The sequence below is a fragment of the Sminthopsis crassicaudata genome, chromosome 3, assembly GCF_048593235.1.
Source record: "Sminthopsis crassicaudata isolate SCR6 chromosome 3, ASM4859323v1, whole genome shotgun sequence".
Lineage (NCBI taxonomy): Eukaryota > Metazoa > Chordata > Mammalia > Dasyuromorphia > Dasyuridae > Sminthopsis > Sminthopsis crassicaudata.
The window spans coordinates 56,914,231-56,930,642 of record NC_133619.1 but is presented as its reverse complement, the minus strand read 5'-3'; the positions used below and the strand labels follow the sequence as shown (position 1 = coordinate 56,930,642).

At 34.5% G+C, this 16,412-nt stretch overlaps 1 protein-coding gene across 5 annotated transcripts in view; it reads right to left on the bottom strand.

Moving 5' to 3' along the window:
* The window catches only part of DOCK10 (dedicator of cytokinesis 10), a 325,083-nt gene that overhangs the window by 104,214 nt on the left and 204,457 nt on the right, over nt 1–16,412 (bottom strand). For all 5 annotated transcript variants that reach the window (XM_074298584.1, XM_074298583.1, XM_074298585.1 and 2 more), the window contains exons 8-13: nt 15,479–15,662; nt 13,964–14,049; nt 13,419–13,502; nt 13,139–13,294; nt 1,207–1,428; nt 909–1,031 (exon numbers count right to left, since the gene is read on the bottom strand). In XM_074298584.1, the coding sequence (XP_074154685.1) occupies nt 909–1,031; nt 1,207–1,428; nt 13,139–13,294; nt 13,419–13,502; nt 13,964–14,049; nt 15,479–15,662 (855 nt within the window). The remainder of the gene's footprint in view (nt 1–908; nt 1,032–1,206; nt 1,429–13,138; nt 13,295–13,418; nt 13,503–13,963; nt 14,050–15,478; nt 15,663–16,412) is intronic.

The following is a 16,412-nucleotide window of genomic DNA, read 5'->3' as shown; positions in this document are numbered from 1 at the left end:
GCTTACATGACAATGAGGGGATAACTAGCACATATATAAACATATTCAGAATAAATACACATAAGTACATAAGAGTTAAATATTGGGCAGCTTAGGAGGAACAACACTAGCACCAGTGAAAATCAGGAAGGGCTTTATGAAGAAGCTGGTCCTTGATCTTTGTCTTTTTAAAAGAGAGAATGGAACTAGGTAAGGCAAAGGTGCTTTTGAAGAATGGGGGAATGTACCAAAGGAAAAAGCAGGAGGTGGAACCATGCAAAGGCAGTTTGGTTGACTTGAAGAAAATGAGAAAGGGAGCAATAAGTGACTGAAGTTCCTTTGTGAAGGACTTTAAAGGATAAATAGAAGAGTAAATATTTTATCCCAGAAACATTTTTCCCCTTTCAGAGACACACACTTATTATTAATATAATAAACATTTGTTATAAGTGCTTTTCTATCCCAAAGATTCAGCTATACTGTGGATCAAATGATGTCCCTCTGTATTTTTATTCCCTCTCTCACATTCTTGGATCCCAAGGGCAATATTCTTCCCTCCAATACTGGCATTTTACTAATTAGGAAAAAAAACCTTCTGGAAATCTAGAAAGTAAAGATTTCTCAAATTCATAGTCTTGGCACACATAATACCTTTATTCATTATTTTGTAATTCATATTGAAGGGAGTATTATTAAAACATTAAACATTACCCCAAATGGAAAATTATCCATGCACTCAAATTCAGTTCTACAATGTATTTCCCAAGCAAAACACATTATTTTTTAATCTTCATGAATATTTCACTTAGTGGGATGTTTTTTGAAATTGTCCTTTCAAAGTTGATGACTAACCAATGAAAGTTTTACTTTCTTATCATTTTTTAAAAGAAAAAAAATGGAAGAAATATTTAAGAAACTGTGCTAATTACCTTGTTGGAATCTGGGTTTTTAATATAAGGTTCAGCACCACTGGCAATATTTCCCATAAGTACTTTTTCGATCTTGGCCACCAAAACAATGTCAGAGTGTGGGTTACTTACAGAAAAGATAGCCTATAATGAATAAAATCAAGAAACACGAATAAATATTCAAATTATAATGAAGTTGTTTGCCAAGTCCCACTTTGGACTGAAAACTTCATGCTATCCTTGTTTGGTCTCCCCAGAGAATCCCACTTGTAAGAAGTTTATAAAAGTTTCCTATATAATCAAGGGGAAACAAAATGACCTGCTTTGGATACTTCAGCCATTCTTCAGGAAATCCTTTAACATGTGGTTCTTCTGACTGTCTGGGGCTAACTGTGTCAATGTTGCCATTTTCCAAGGCCACCGAAGCACCTGAAACCATCTGTCGAACAAGTGTATGGTTCAGGTCCACATTAAAATCTGCAGAAATCTTTCTGTTGTCTCTGGTATCATAAAGGGCCAGGCTGACAAAGAAAGGTTCAATCTGAAAGCAAATGAAAAACTAAATGAAAAACGATTCCCCATTAAACATACAAAGTTGCCTACAGGAGTAGGAAATCACACGAGGAAGACAACAGTGATATTAGGGACAAAATGTTTTACTTAAAAGGAAGAACTAGAGCACCAGCCCTGAAGTCAGGAGGATCTGAGTTGAAATCTGGCCTCAGACACTTAATTCTTCCTAGCTGTGTGACCCTGGGCAAGTCACTTAACCCCAATTGCCTTAGCAAAAAAAAAAAAAAAAAAACCTTTGGAAAAATTTTGATCTAGTGTGATCCTAAGGCTTCTGATCTTGGCAGAAAATTTCATTTCATAAACTTTTGTTAAGCACTTACCCATATATGGAAGACATTGCTCTTAGTGTTTAGAAAAGATGAAAAATAATATAATCCCTGCTCTCAAGGAATTTACAATCTACTAGGACAGACAAAGCAATCTAGACAAGAATAATGAAAAGTGTAATATTATATGAATGAAGGAAAGGAGCAATCAAGATAAGGTATCTAAGAATAGTTGAGTAACAATGCTAGCCAATATTTATGCCATGCTTACTATGGGCTAAGCTCTCAAAATTATCTCATATCATCCAAACAAATAAAGTGGGAGATAAATGCTATTGTTAGCCCCACTTTACAGATGAAGAAAATGAGGCAAACAGAGATTAAATCACACAGATAGTAAGGGTTGGAGGCCAGATTTGAACTCAGGAAAATGATTTCTAATTCCCCTACTCTCTAGTCACTACTCCAAATCGTTGCCTCTTCAGATTACTTATTTTAGGGTTATTGTCAAACAGTTTTAGTATAATGGAAAAAAATGTTAAACTTAGGGTAAAGATATTACTCAAATCTTTCCTCAGCTATGTTATTGGACAACCCAACCCATTTTAAAATGAGGTTAATAATATTTGGGTTTCTCATTTAGAGAGGGATAGTACTGATGAGGTCCCGGATAGCCAAATGGCTATTGACTGAGAGAGTCAGAATCAGTGTAAACAATCTGGAAGTCTAATTACTCCCAGAAGTAAGCAGGGAGGAGCAGTGATGTGATTATAAATGGACTTTTAAATTTTGATTAGGCCTTTAGTTCAAATGGATTTTATTATAGTCCCCAGGTGGAGGTATCTGGTAGAATTCTTTTCTGAACTTTTTGCATTTACAAAACCATTATAACTCCACAGTTACTATATTCAATCAGAAAGCCAAGTTATGATGTCAATCCTTTGAGGCTATATTTCTCCTAAAAAAAGAACCTAACTGTACATCACTAGCTCACTAACTCTTTTTAGGGCGCTAAATCTCTTTTAGGGTTAGCCTGCCAGTCAATGTTGTACTTCCACTTCATGGCACCTTTCTCTTTTTTATAGTCAACTCCTTTTTAGGATTAGCCCACTAGTCAATAGTGTAGCCCCGCTTCATGGTGTCTTTCTCCTTGTTATGATTAACTATTTCTAGGGTGCTAACCGTCTTTTAGGATTGCCTGCCAATCAATGGTGTAATTCCCTTCTCCCACTAACACTTTTCTGCTTCCTTGTGGATTTAGCCCACTCTTAGCAATTTAATAAAATTCTTGTCCCTTGATCTGGAGAAAGTCTAAGCTTACAAATTCTTTTGAGACAACCTACAATATTTATCCATAACCCCAATATACTTTGGTGGTATGGTATCACCCTTGTACCTCATTATTTAGTGGCCTAGGTATGGGAAAAGTCTGACTGCATCCTGGAACCTCAATAGAACCTTAATCTTCCATTTTATAGATGAGGAAACAGAAACATAGTGGCTAAGTGACTTCCTCAGACTTCCAAGTAAGTATCTGAAGCAGGATTCTAATTCCAGTCAAGTGGAAAGGATGTTGTGTTTCAAATCAGAGTACATGGGTTCAAATTCCAAACTTGCCACTTATTCCCTGATTTTCTCTTACCTGGTCCTATTTCCACAGCTATCAAATGAAGAGGGAGACCCTAGGATCACCAAGGACTCCTCTCCCATTTTCAATGTCTAACCTCCCTTGGTTTGACATTTAAAAATCTTCTCCTTCCTCCCACAAAGCTATCTGGCACCTTTATTTCCCTTCTGTCAGAATCTTCTACCACTGGAGCCTCCTTAAGTCTTTTTTTTTAATAAACAATAGCAGACTCCCAAGAGTCCCCAGACCCAATTCAAGAGATACAGATGTAGTCTAACTATATCTTCAGTTTTGGCTGCTTTAGCCCCACTTAGGATGAAGATCAAAACAACAATCTGGCTAGATCATTTTTAGAGGGATATAAATAGATGCTTTATGGTTACACATCACAAAATACCCTGATCTCCCAAGAAATCAAAACTGGAGGTCATCCAAAAGACAATGGAAAGCTGCAGCGTGGATTTAAGCAGGATGCAGCCTATTACTAACTACAATTTCTAGGCAGCAAATAGCATGAAAGATAAAATCATAAAAATTGTGTGACAAAAAAGGAGGGGTGGGCCAGTTCTAGAGTGAAAATGAGCAAATTATCTGCTTTTTCAACACTCGAATCAAGACACAGAGAAAATGGCCTCCAGCACATGGAATGGATACATCTGTGGGGATTAATGGAATGACATGGATAGAAGTTACGTGGAATGAGAAGGGTATGGATGGGTTACAATCTGCACTGTTGGAGGATATAACTATACTGATGAAATCACTGTGATTTGAAGCACAAATGGAGACTAGCTATGGGATCTAAAGTTTAAAAATATCTATAATATACAACATGACCAAATGAACACGTGGTATAATGGGTTATAAGATCTATACTTGGAGCAGTGAATAGAGTGATGGGCCTGGAGTCAAGAAGGCCTGAGTTCAAGTATGGCTTCAGATACTTACTAACTGCATGGTCCTGGTAAATCATTTAACATCTATTTGTCTCAGTTTCCTCATCTATAAAATAAAAGTACCTATATTCCAGGGATGTTGTGAGGATCAAATGAACTATTTGCAGAATGCTTTGCATATTTTCAAGCTCTATATAAATACTATCATTGTTATTTTTATATTCCTGTCCTTACACTTACTAGTCAAACCATTAACCTTTCTGAGATTATTTCCTCATCTGTAAAATGTGAATAATAATAACTCTATTGCTCATCTTACAAGATTGTTATATGAAAAACACTGTGTTAAGCCTTATATTACTACATAAATATAATTTCTACTTTTGGAAATGAATCATTGGCTATGAAATATTGGCAAATTACAAAAAATGTGTGCCAAAAGAGGGCAGCTATGTGGCACAGTGGACAGAGAAATAAGCCTAGAGTCAGTAAGATCCAAATTAAAGTCTGACCTCAGACACTTACTAGACATATGATCCTGGGCAAGTCACTTAACTCTATTTGCCTCAAGTTCCTGATCTGCAAAATGAGCTAGAGAAAAAAAATGGCAAATCACTGCACTATCTGCCAAGAAAACCCCAGATGGGGTCATGGAGAGTTAGACATGAATGAAAATGACTCAAACCAAAAGAGAACCAATGAATTTTGCTATTGTTTAAAATACAATAGCCTGTGAGATAAAATCATTTCCCCTGAAATAAATGTACCTGCAGTTCATATAGGTAAATATGTAATGCAGCCCATTACTAACTACAGTTTCTATGCAGCAAATAGCATGAAAGATAGAATCATAAAAATGTGTGACAAAAAAAGGTGTAATACAGTTCACTTCTAACAGGGGTTGGAAAAAGGATTTATAATCTGTAACCTGTTTATAATCAACATTATAAAACAGATTGCATGAGAATCAGAGATTTAGAGTTAGTTAGTTAGATGTTATAAGCCATGTAATCTAGCCTCCTAATTTGATAAATGAACAACTTTGGTCTAGTAGTATTAAATGTTTGGGTTATCCTACTATATGTTGTTTACAGGAAACACACCTGAAACAGGATGAGACATTCAAACTAAAAGTAAAAGGGTGGAGCAGAATCTATTATGCTTCAGGCAAAACCAAAAAAGCAGGAGTAGCCATCCTCATCTCAGATCAAGCAAAAACAAAAATTGATCTAATTAAAAGAGATAAGGAAGGGCATTATATCCTGCTAAAGGGAAGCATCAATAGTGAAGCAGTATCAATATTAAACATGTATGCACCAAGTGGTGCAGCATCTAAATTCTTAAAAGAGAAATTAAGAGAGCTGCAAGAGGAAATAGATAGCAAAACTATAATAGCGGGAGATCTCAACCTTGCACTCTCAGAATTAGATAAATCAAACCACAAAATAAATAAGAAAGAAGTCAAAGAGGTAAATAGAATACTAGAAAAGTTTGATATGATAGATCTTTGGCGAAAGCTAAATGGAGACAGAAAGGAATATACTTTCTTCTCAGCAGTTCATGGAACCTATACAAAAATTGATCATATACTAGGGCATAAAAACCTCAAAATCAAATGCAGTAAGGCAGAAATAGTAAATGCATCCTTTTCAGACCATAATGCAATCAAAATAACATTTAATAAAAAGCCAGGGGAAAATAGACCAAAAAATAATTGGAAACTAAATAATCTTATACTAAAGAATGATTGGGTAAAACAGCAAATCATAGACATAATTAATAACTTCACCCAAGAAAATGACAATAATGAGACATCATACCAAAATGTGTGGGATACAGCCAAAGCAGTAATTAGGGGAAGTTTTATATCTCTACAGGCCTACCTGCATAAAATAGAGAAAGAGAGGGCCAACGAATTGGGTTTACAACTAAAATTGCTAGAAAAGGAACAAATTAAAAACCCCCAGACAAACACAAAACTTGAAATTCAAAAAATAAAAGGTGAGATTAATAAAATTGAAAGTAAAAAAACTATTGAATTAATTAATAAAACTAAGAGTTGGTTTTATGAAAAAACCAACAAAATAGACAAACCCTTAGTAAACCTGATTAAAAAAAGGAAAGAGAAAAAGCAAATTGATAGTCTTGAAAATGAAAAGGGTGAACTCACCACTAATGAAGAGGAAATTAGAACAATAGTTAGGAGCTACTTTGCTCAACTTTATGCCGATAAATTCGATAACTTAAATGAAATGGAAGAATACCTTCAAAAATATAGCTTGCCCAGATTAACAGAGGAAGAAGTAAGTAGTTTAAATAGTCCCATCTCAGAAAAAGAAATAGACCAAGCTATTAACCAACTTCCTAAGAAAAAGTCCCCAGGACCAGATGGATTTACAGGTGAATTCTACCAAACATTTAAAGAACAACTAACTCCAATGCTATGTAAACTATTTGAAAAAATAGGGATTGAAGGAGTCCTACCAAATTCCTTCTATGACACAGACATGGTACTGATACCTAAACCAGGTAGATCGAAAACTGAGAAAGAAAACTATAGACCAATTTCCTTAATGAATATTGATGCTAAAATCTTAAATAAGATATTAGCAAATAGACTTCAGAAAATCATCCCCAGGATAATACACTATGACCAAGTGGGATTTATACCAGGAATGCAGGGATGGTTTAATATTAGGAAAACTATTATTATAATTGACCATATTAATAATCAAATTAATAAAAACCATATGATCATCTCAATAGATGCAGAAAAGGCATTTGATAAAATCCAACATCCATTCCTACTAAAAACGCTTGAGAGTATAGGAATAAATGGACTATTCCTTAAAATAATAAGGAGCATATATTTAAAACCTTCAGTAAACATCATATGTAATGGTGATAAACTAGAACCTTTCCCTGTAAGATCAGGAGTGAAACAAGGTTGCCCACTATCACCATTACTATTCAATATAGTACTAGAAACTCTAGCCTTGGCAATAAGAGCCGAGAAAGAGATCCAAGGAATTAGAGTAGGAAATGAAGAAATCAAATTGTCACTTTTCGCAGATGACATGATGGTATACTTAGAGAACCCCAAAGACTCTGCTAAAAAGCTATTAGAAATAATTCAGAATTTTAGCAAAGTCGCAGGATACAAAATAAATCCACATAAATCCTCAGGATTTTTATACATTACCAACACAATCCAACAGCAAGAGATACAAAGAGAAATTCCATTCAAAATAACAGTCGATAGTATCAAATATTTGGGAATATATCTACCAAAGGAGAGTCAGGAATTATATGAGCAAAATTACAAAACACTTGCCACAAAAATAAAGTCAGATTTAAATAATTGGAAAGACATTCAATGTTCTTGGATAGGCCGAGCGAATATAATAAAGATGACAATACTCCCCAAACTAATCTATTTATTTAGTGCTATACCAATCAGACTCCCAAGAAACTATTTTAATGACCTAGAAAAAATAACAACAAAATTCATATGGAAGAATAAAAGGTCGAGAATTGCAAGGGAACTAATGAAAAAAAAGTCAGAGGAAGGTGGTCTAAGTGTACCTGATTTAAAGCTATATTATAAAGCAACAGTCACCAAAACCATTTGGTATTGGCTAAGAAATAGACTAGTTGATCAGTGGCATAGGTTAGGTTCACAGGACAAGATAGTGAATAAAAATAGCAATCTAATCTTTGACAAACCCAAAGATCCCAAATTTTGGGATAAGAATTCATTATTTAACAAAAACTGCTGGGAAAACTGGAAATTAGTATGGCAGAAACTAGGCATGGACCCACATTTAACACCACATACTAAGATTAGATCAAAATGGGTCCAAGATTTAGGCATAAAGAACGAAATCATAAATAAATTGGAGGAACATGGGATGGTTTACCTCTCAGACTTGTGGAGGAGGAAGGAGTTTGTGTCCAAGGGAGAACTAGAGACCATTATTGATCACAAAATAGAACATTTTGATTACACCAAATTAAAAAGTTTCTGCACAAACAAAACTAATGCAAACAAGATTAGAAGGGAAGTAACAAATTGGGAAAAAATTTTTACAGTTAAAGGTTCTGATAAAGGCCTCATCTCCAAAATATACAGAGAATTGACTTTAATTTATAAGATATCAAGCCATTCTCCAATTGATAAATGGTCAAAGGATATGAACAGACAATTTTCAGATGATGAAATTAAAACTATTTCCACTCATATGAAAGAGTGTTCCAAATCACTATTGATCAGAGAAATGCAAATTAAGACAACTCTGAGGTATCATTACACACCTGTCAGATTGGCTAAAATGACAGGAACAAATAACGATGAATGTTGGAGGGGATGTGGGAAAACTGGGACACTGATGCATTGTTGGTGGAGTTGTGAAAGAATCCAACCATTCTGGAGAGCAATCTGGAATTATGCCCAAAAAGTTATCAAAATGTGCATACCCTTTGACCCAGCCATACTACTACTGGGCTTATACCCCAAGGAACTACTAGAGAAGGGAAAGGGTCCTGTATGTGCCAAAATGTTTGTGGCAGCCCTTTTCATAGTGGCTAGAAGCTGGAAGATGAATGGATGTCCATCAATTGGAGAATGGTTGGGTAAACTATGGTATATGAATGTTATGGAATATTACTGTTCTATAAGAAATGACCAACAGGAGAAATACAGAGAGGCTTGGAGAGACTTACATCAACTGATGCTGAGTGAAACGAGCAGAACCAGAAGATCATTATACACTTCAACAATGATACTGTACGAGGATGTATGCTGATGGAAGTGGATTTCTTCAACATAGAGAAGAGCTAATCCAATTCCAATTGATTAATGATGGACAGAACCAGCTACATCCAGAAAAGGACTGGGAAATGAATGTAAACTGTTATTTTTACCTTCTAAATCCAATTCTTCCTGTGCAACAAAAAATTCGGTTCTACACACATATATTGTATCTAAATTATACTGTAATATATTTAACATATATAAGACTGCTTGCCATCAGGGGGAGGGGGTTGGGGGAGGAAGGGAAAAAATCTGAATAGAAGTAAGTGCAAGGGATAATGTTGTAAAAAATTACCCATGCATATGTACTGTCAAAAAATGTTATAATTATAAAATAAAATAAAAAATTAAAAAAAAAAAATAAAAAAATAAATGTTTGGGTTAATGTCACACACAGAAGGTAAGTGGCAGAATTCAACCTCTGAATCCAAAATCAGTGCTCTATCCAATATACTACCTCCCATTAAAGTTATAACTAGCATTTAAGATAGTCAATGAAAAGAAGCAACATAGCATTAAAGATAATGAACTGGCTTCAGATTCAGAAGGGCTAGAATCCTTTATGTACATCTTCTTAAACCCTGATAATAACCTGTTGTACAGGAACCGTTATTATCTCGATTTTAGGTTTGATTAAATTAAGGAAAAATTAAATGACTTGACCATGGTAATGGGGCTAGTTAAGGTCTGAGGCAGGTCTTTATCTCTATCTCCATATTACCTATATTTTTATATTGCCTCTATTTTTATCTGCACCTCTATCCATCTATCTATACCAAGATATCATTCTGTATCTGACTTTTAAACATATAAGAGAAGCTCAAGATAAAATTTCATACCACACCACAGTAATCTCACTTAAGAAACAGCATGGATTGAGGATATAGCCTGGCAATAGTTCACTAATATAGAAAACTATGTGAGCAATAACCAACACAAAAATTCACACAAATGCAATGACAAGGAAGGAAGAGCAAAGATTGCTTAATGCTTTCATCTCACATAATTGTTGCCTTTTGAATTTTAGTTACATTTACCTAAATGGAAAAAAAGTATTTGACTTTGGGAACCTGGCGGAAATTAAATCTCCTATGGTGAAGTAGTTTATTCAATTTGTTGCCTCTTTTCTTCTCAAAAGACAAATAGTTCTCCCTCAGCACTAGTCTAATTGCATCTTTCAATAATTCTTTATCAATGATGAGATGTCCTTAGAATACTCTTGGTCTTAGACATAGGCCTTTAAAATTTGCAATATGTATTTGCTTCTCCCACCTTCTTTTAAATAAGCCAATGAAAATTTAAACATAGCTCAAATGCAAATAAAGAAATAATGGAAATTTTATATTTCACCAGCCATTCCTGCTTTATTAAGGGATCCGTGCTTAATTGAAAAAACAATGATACCAAGTCATCATTTATAATCTAACAAACTACGTTTTCCCATTCATTTTTTATGTTTACTTCAAAAAATTTTTTTGAGTCCCAAATTTTCTCCTCTCCTACCATTCTTCTCCCACCCATTGGGAATGCAAGCATTATATCATTATATGTGTGAAATTATGCAAAAAATATTTTCATATTACCCATGTTGGGTAAAAAAAACAAGAAAAAGCAAGAAACATAATGGAAGTAAAAAAGTATGTTCAATCTGCACTCAGAGTTCATCAATTATCTCTCTGGAGAGAGAGAGGTAGTATTTGGAAGTGGATAGCATTTTTCAAAATGGGTCCTTTGAAACTGTCTTGGATTATTGTCTTGATTAAATTATCAAGTCTTTCACAATTAATAATCATTACAATATGACTGTTAGTATGTAAAATATTCTCTTGGTTCTGCTCATTTATCTTTGGATCAGTTTGTATATGTCTTTCCAGGTTTTTCTGAAACTACTCTGCACATCATATCTTACAGTATAATAATATTCCATCACAATTATATACCCCAACTTGTTCAGCCATTTCCCTATTGATGGGTCATACTATAGGCTTATTAAGGAATGACTGAAAAATTATGACAGATGAAGTAATGAAATATTATTATGTCATGAGAAATGATGAAAGGAGATGTTTTTGAAAATCTTGGGAAGATTTATACGAATTGATGGACAGTGGAGTAAATAAAACCAGGAGAACAATGTGTACAATAATATTAACATAATGATGACAAAGACAAAATAGCTTTGAAAGTTCTAAGAATGGGGCAGCTAGGTGATGCAGTGGATAGAGAACCAGCCCTGAAGTCAGAAGGATCTGAGTTCAAATAAAATTCCTAGCTGTGTGATCCTGGGCAAGTCACTTAACCCCAATTGCCTCAGGAAAAAAAAAGGTTTAAGAATTCTGATGAATGTAATGAATAAATATGATGCTAGAAGACCATTGATATTGCATATTATCCATCTCTTGAAAAAGAGATGATGGTTTCAAGGTAGAGAATAAGGTATGGCCAAAGTAGGAATTGGTTTTCCTTAGCTATATAGACTAGTCTATTCCAAACATTTTGCTTTTCTTTCTTTTTTTAAATGGGAGTCAGGAAGATGGGAGAAAGAGAAAAATAGATTTTGTTAATTGAAAAAAATCAAATCCAAGAGATTCTTCAAGAAACTCTTCTTCTTTTTCTTTTTTTCTTTTTTTGCTAAGGTATTTGGGGTTAAGTGACTTGCCCAGGTCACACAGCTAGGATGTGCCTGAGGCCAGATTTGAATTCTGATCCTCATGACTGATACTCTATCCACTGCACCACCTAGCTGCCCTAAAGAACTCTTTAGAACTTAGGGATCTAAAGCAAAAATAGTCCATCAGTATAGTTAGCTCAATTCATTCTTTAAAAGCAATTATATGATTAAAAGACACTGATTTTTTAAGCTCAGAAGTATGGGAAAGAAGAAAATAGTTATTATATAGGAGTTTTACTTAGAATAGCAAATTATCTGTTATTTAATCACTGTCAATTGTAGATTATCAATTATGGTCTCACGACAAGATCCAAGCATTTTCTTAAAATGTTTCCTCCAAACTTTTGGATAGTCATATAACTGGTAAGGGGTCAGAGATTGTACTTGAATCTAGCTCTTTTAAAAACTAAGTCTACAAATCTATTTATTATGTATTACAAAATATATTAGAAATCAGAATCTATCCACATGGCTCATTAATGGGAAAATAATCATTCACTTATTTTTGTAGCAATGCACAAATTTTAGAAAACACCAGTATCAACTGGTATTCACTTCATGGAAGAAAACATATGCTATCTTTCCCTTTCCAGTCATCCTTTTTTCCCCCCAATATTACGCACAAAGTGGCCATTGCAAACATACATACATATATACACATGTGCATGTGCAAACATACTCACACTCATGTTGTTGTTCAGCCATTTAGTTGTGTATGACTCTTTGTGATCTCATGTACCATCTAATATACCAGACATCCTACTATTTTCCCTTATCTCTTAAAGTCTGTCCAAGTTCCTGCTGATTATTTCTATGATGCTATCTAGACATCTCATCCTTATCACCCCTTTTTTCTTTTACCTTCAATCTCTCTCTCTCTCTTTATCTCTCTCTCTCTTTCTCTCTCTCTCTGTCTCTGTCTTTCTCTTTCTCTCCCTCTCTCTCTCTCTCTCTCTGTCTCTGTCTCTCTCTCTCTCTGTCTCTGTCTCTCTCTCTGTCTCTCTCTCTCTTTCTCTCTCTCTGTCTCTCTCTCTCTCTCTCTCACACACACACACACACACACACCTCCATATGAAAGTATAAATAAGAGAGTTGTATTCAGAGAGACAGAGAGTCTGAATCTGATGTAAAGGATATGTGCCAAATAACTAAGTATACCTTTTTCTTTGATGCTTTATATTGAAGCAATAAGGGATATTTTTTCTGGCTAGAGATTATGTGTAGGGATTTTCTAGCTGTTATTTCACAACAATGGAAGTCTAGAAACTCAGGGTATTATTAAGAAGAAGGCATCATACTCAAAGCCAACAGGGCATTAGTTAATCATATGTAAATCTGGAGTTAGGAAGACCAACTCAGGGTATTCTTGACACATCAATAGATGAAATAACCAATATCAACTTACATTAGTCAATGGATCATTTTCATTCTCAGTGACACATCCCTGAAGATTTAAATTGAGAGATTTACAAACAATCATAAATCTCTTGGCTGTCTTTTCTTCAAATGGCCTGATCATGGATTCTGTTTCCAAAAGATCCTTTTTCTGAAGTTTTAAGGCCTTAACAAAAAAAAAGAATATGAAAAATGAACTCACCTATCATCCACTTCTGTATTTTCAATCTAAATGATAATTTCTGACTTTATCGATTCACATTTATGAAGTGTAATAAAGTCTAACTTACGTCTATGTCTGGATCCAAGGAGAATAGGTTTAGTCTCTCCATGTTTCGGGACATTTTAACAGTTTCTTCTGTTTCTGTGAGGTACTTTGGAAAAAACAAAACATTCATGAAGAGACATTCAGATATCTGTGACCTTCTTTCAAAGCCTCCCTTTCCTCTTGGCCCTCACAAGAAGTCCTTCCCCTACTGATATCCTTCCTTCCATTCATATCATGTCAAATTTTAGAAAACCTTTATGTTTCCATTTTTTAATTTGGACAGGTTCAATTGGTGACATGCACTTGGAGATATTGGAATTTTTTGAGGGGAGTATTTCCATATCTCCATATAAATCTTACATTAAAGATTTTTGATCTTTTATAGACTCATAGAAAGTTGGATCTTGAAGGGACCTTGAAGACCATCTAGGTGAAACTACCCATTTTACAAATAGAGAAAGAAAAGTAAATCAAGTTCTTGAGGTCACATATAGGAACAAACATGAATAAAAACTCTTTTTGGCATAATTATTTTCCCTTATTCATCCCATACCCTCAGATAATTACTTTTGCGAATTCTGGATGCAAGTTATTCTCTGAAGAATCTGTTTCCTCTGATGTGCATTCACAAGTCATAGAATTTTCCAGAGAATCTTTAAAAGACACAGCAGAAAACAAATAATTTTTAAAAGTATTTATTCACCAATTACATGTAAAAATAATTTTAATGTTTATTTTACAAAATTTGAGTTCAAATTCTCTCCATTTCTCACTCCCATCCCTTCATTGAAAAAACAATTTGATATAGGTTATACATGTATAATCATGCAAAACATATTTCCATATTAGTCATACTGTAAAAGAAAATATAAATAAAAAACCTCCAAGCACCATGAAAATAAAGACATTAAAAATAAATGTATGCTTCAATCTATATTCAGACACCACCAGTTATTCCTCTGGGGATGGATGACATTTTTCATCATAACTCCTTTAGAGATGGTTTAGATCATTGTATTGATCATTGTAAGAGAATCTGGGACAGAGCCTTGGGGAGCACCCATGGGCAAAATCCATATAATGAACAAGCAAAGAAGGTGGAGGAGTATCTGACCAGATAGGAGAGAATCAAGAAAGAGAATAAAAATTTAGAAGAAAAGTTGGAAAAATGTTTAACTAGAGGATTAATTTTCATTAAACATAATTTGAAATAATAATAGTTTTGTTCAGTTAAGACTGATTCTTTGTGACCTCATTTGGGGTTTTCTTTGCAAAGATATTGGAGTGGTTTGCCATTTGATTCTCCAGCTCATTTTACAAATGAAGAAACTGAGGCAAACAGGATTTGCCCAGGATCACACAGCTCATTACAGTCTGAAGCTGGATTTAAACTCAAGTTTTACTGATTCTAGCCCAGAACTCTAGTCATTGCACTACCTATAAAAATAATAGCAAGCATTTATGTAATGCCTTAAAGTTCAGAAAGGCTTTTTTGCAAATAGCTAATTTAAACTTTATAACAAACTTGGGGTTAGATGCCATCTGTATCCCGTTTTTACCAGTAAGGAATTTGAGGCATTGAGAGGTTAAATGACTTGTCTGGCATCACCCAGCTGGTAAGAGTCTGAGTTCAGGTTTGAACTCAAGTTTTCTTGACTCGACAAACAATGCTATAATTGCTGTGTTGCTAGCACTTATGAACATTTACATTAGCAATGTTTTTTTTTTTTATCAACCTGGGAAGTTCTACTACTTGATTCCAATGACATGTCACAAATGGGATGTATCTTCTGAGAAATGTCATGATATATTAGCTGGTTTCAGAAATAATGTTTGCAGTGTTCCTGATAGGTGAGTTCCAAGAATTTCTATTGAAATGTTGTCTTAAACTATTGTCAACCAGCTGAGAAAAAATGCTTAAATAGCTACCACAATTTTTGTCAATGTAAAGATTCGGGGGATTATTTAGGAAATGGATACCCCTGGGTTGGATGGGGTAGAGGCAGAAAGCTATTTGACCTGATTCCAAATAAGGGGTTTCTTTTTAGTATGAGAAGAAATGGTAGAACATCTGTTTCTCACCCAGCCTGAGATCTGTGAGGTCTGCACTCTTCCTTTCCTGAGGGGGTCCCTCAGGATTTATTTGGAGGATTTTGTTGAGAGTATGAATCCATTCATCCATATCCAGCTCTGTTTCAGCTGCCAGCACAAAATATGTCAGGTCATTCATTTTCAATTCAAAGGCGTATTTTCTTAGTCTGTTATTCTGCAGTATCAAAGGGAGAGAAAAAAAGTTTCAATAATTACTCTATGAAACATGAAACAAAGGAATCTCTAAGAGAAAAAAGAAAAAAATAACTTATATGTGAGTTTTTCTATATAATGGCAGATAGCTAAGTAGCAGGATTATGAGACCCTTTCGATAGAAAAGTGTAGAGTGGTTATTATGCTCAATGACCTTCAGTGTCCCAATTCTTAAAGATGTTCCATTGGGTATTACAGTATGAATTTATGATCATATCGTCAGATGGTATATTCTTTCCACTCCTGTGTTTAGCAGACACATTCATAGCTTTTGGTAGTGTCTAAGAGGATCACCTGTCTCTTACTATAAATATATTGTTATGGAACCATTTGATGCTTTAGTTCTTTTAATATTTCATAACAATCACTGCAGCTATTAGTTTGTCCTTCCTTATCCTTTATTCTCACTATTTGGATCAGCTCATTCCCTTTTCCTTAAATATATATCCTTGAGGATATATTGATTGTGTGAATTCATATTGATTGTGTGAATTCCTTAATTCTATTACTCATTCCTTTAGAATCATTGTTAAATGAATGAATGAGTGGATCAAAACTGAGTACTCTATCTCACTTTCCGCACAGAATTGTTGGAGGTACATAGTTTTCATTGACTAATTCTACCTGGAGGTACGCTTTACGGCATAGCTGGGGGTTCTGTGAAATTTAAAATTTCAAATTTTGGGACTTCCAAGTTATACGATCTTTGGTT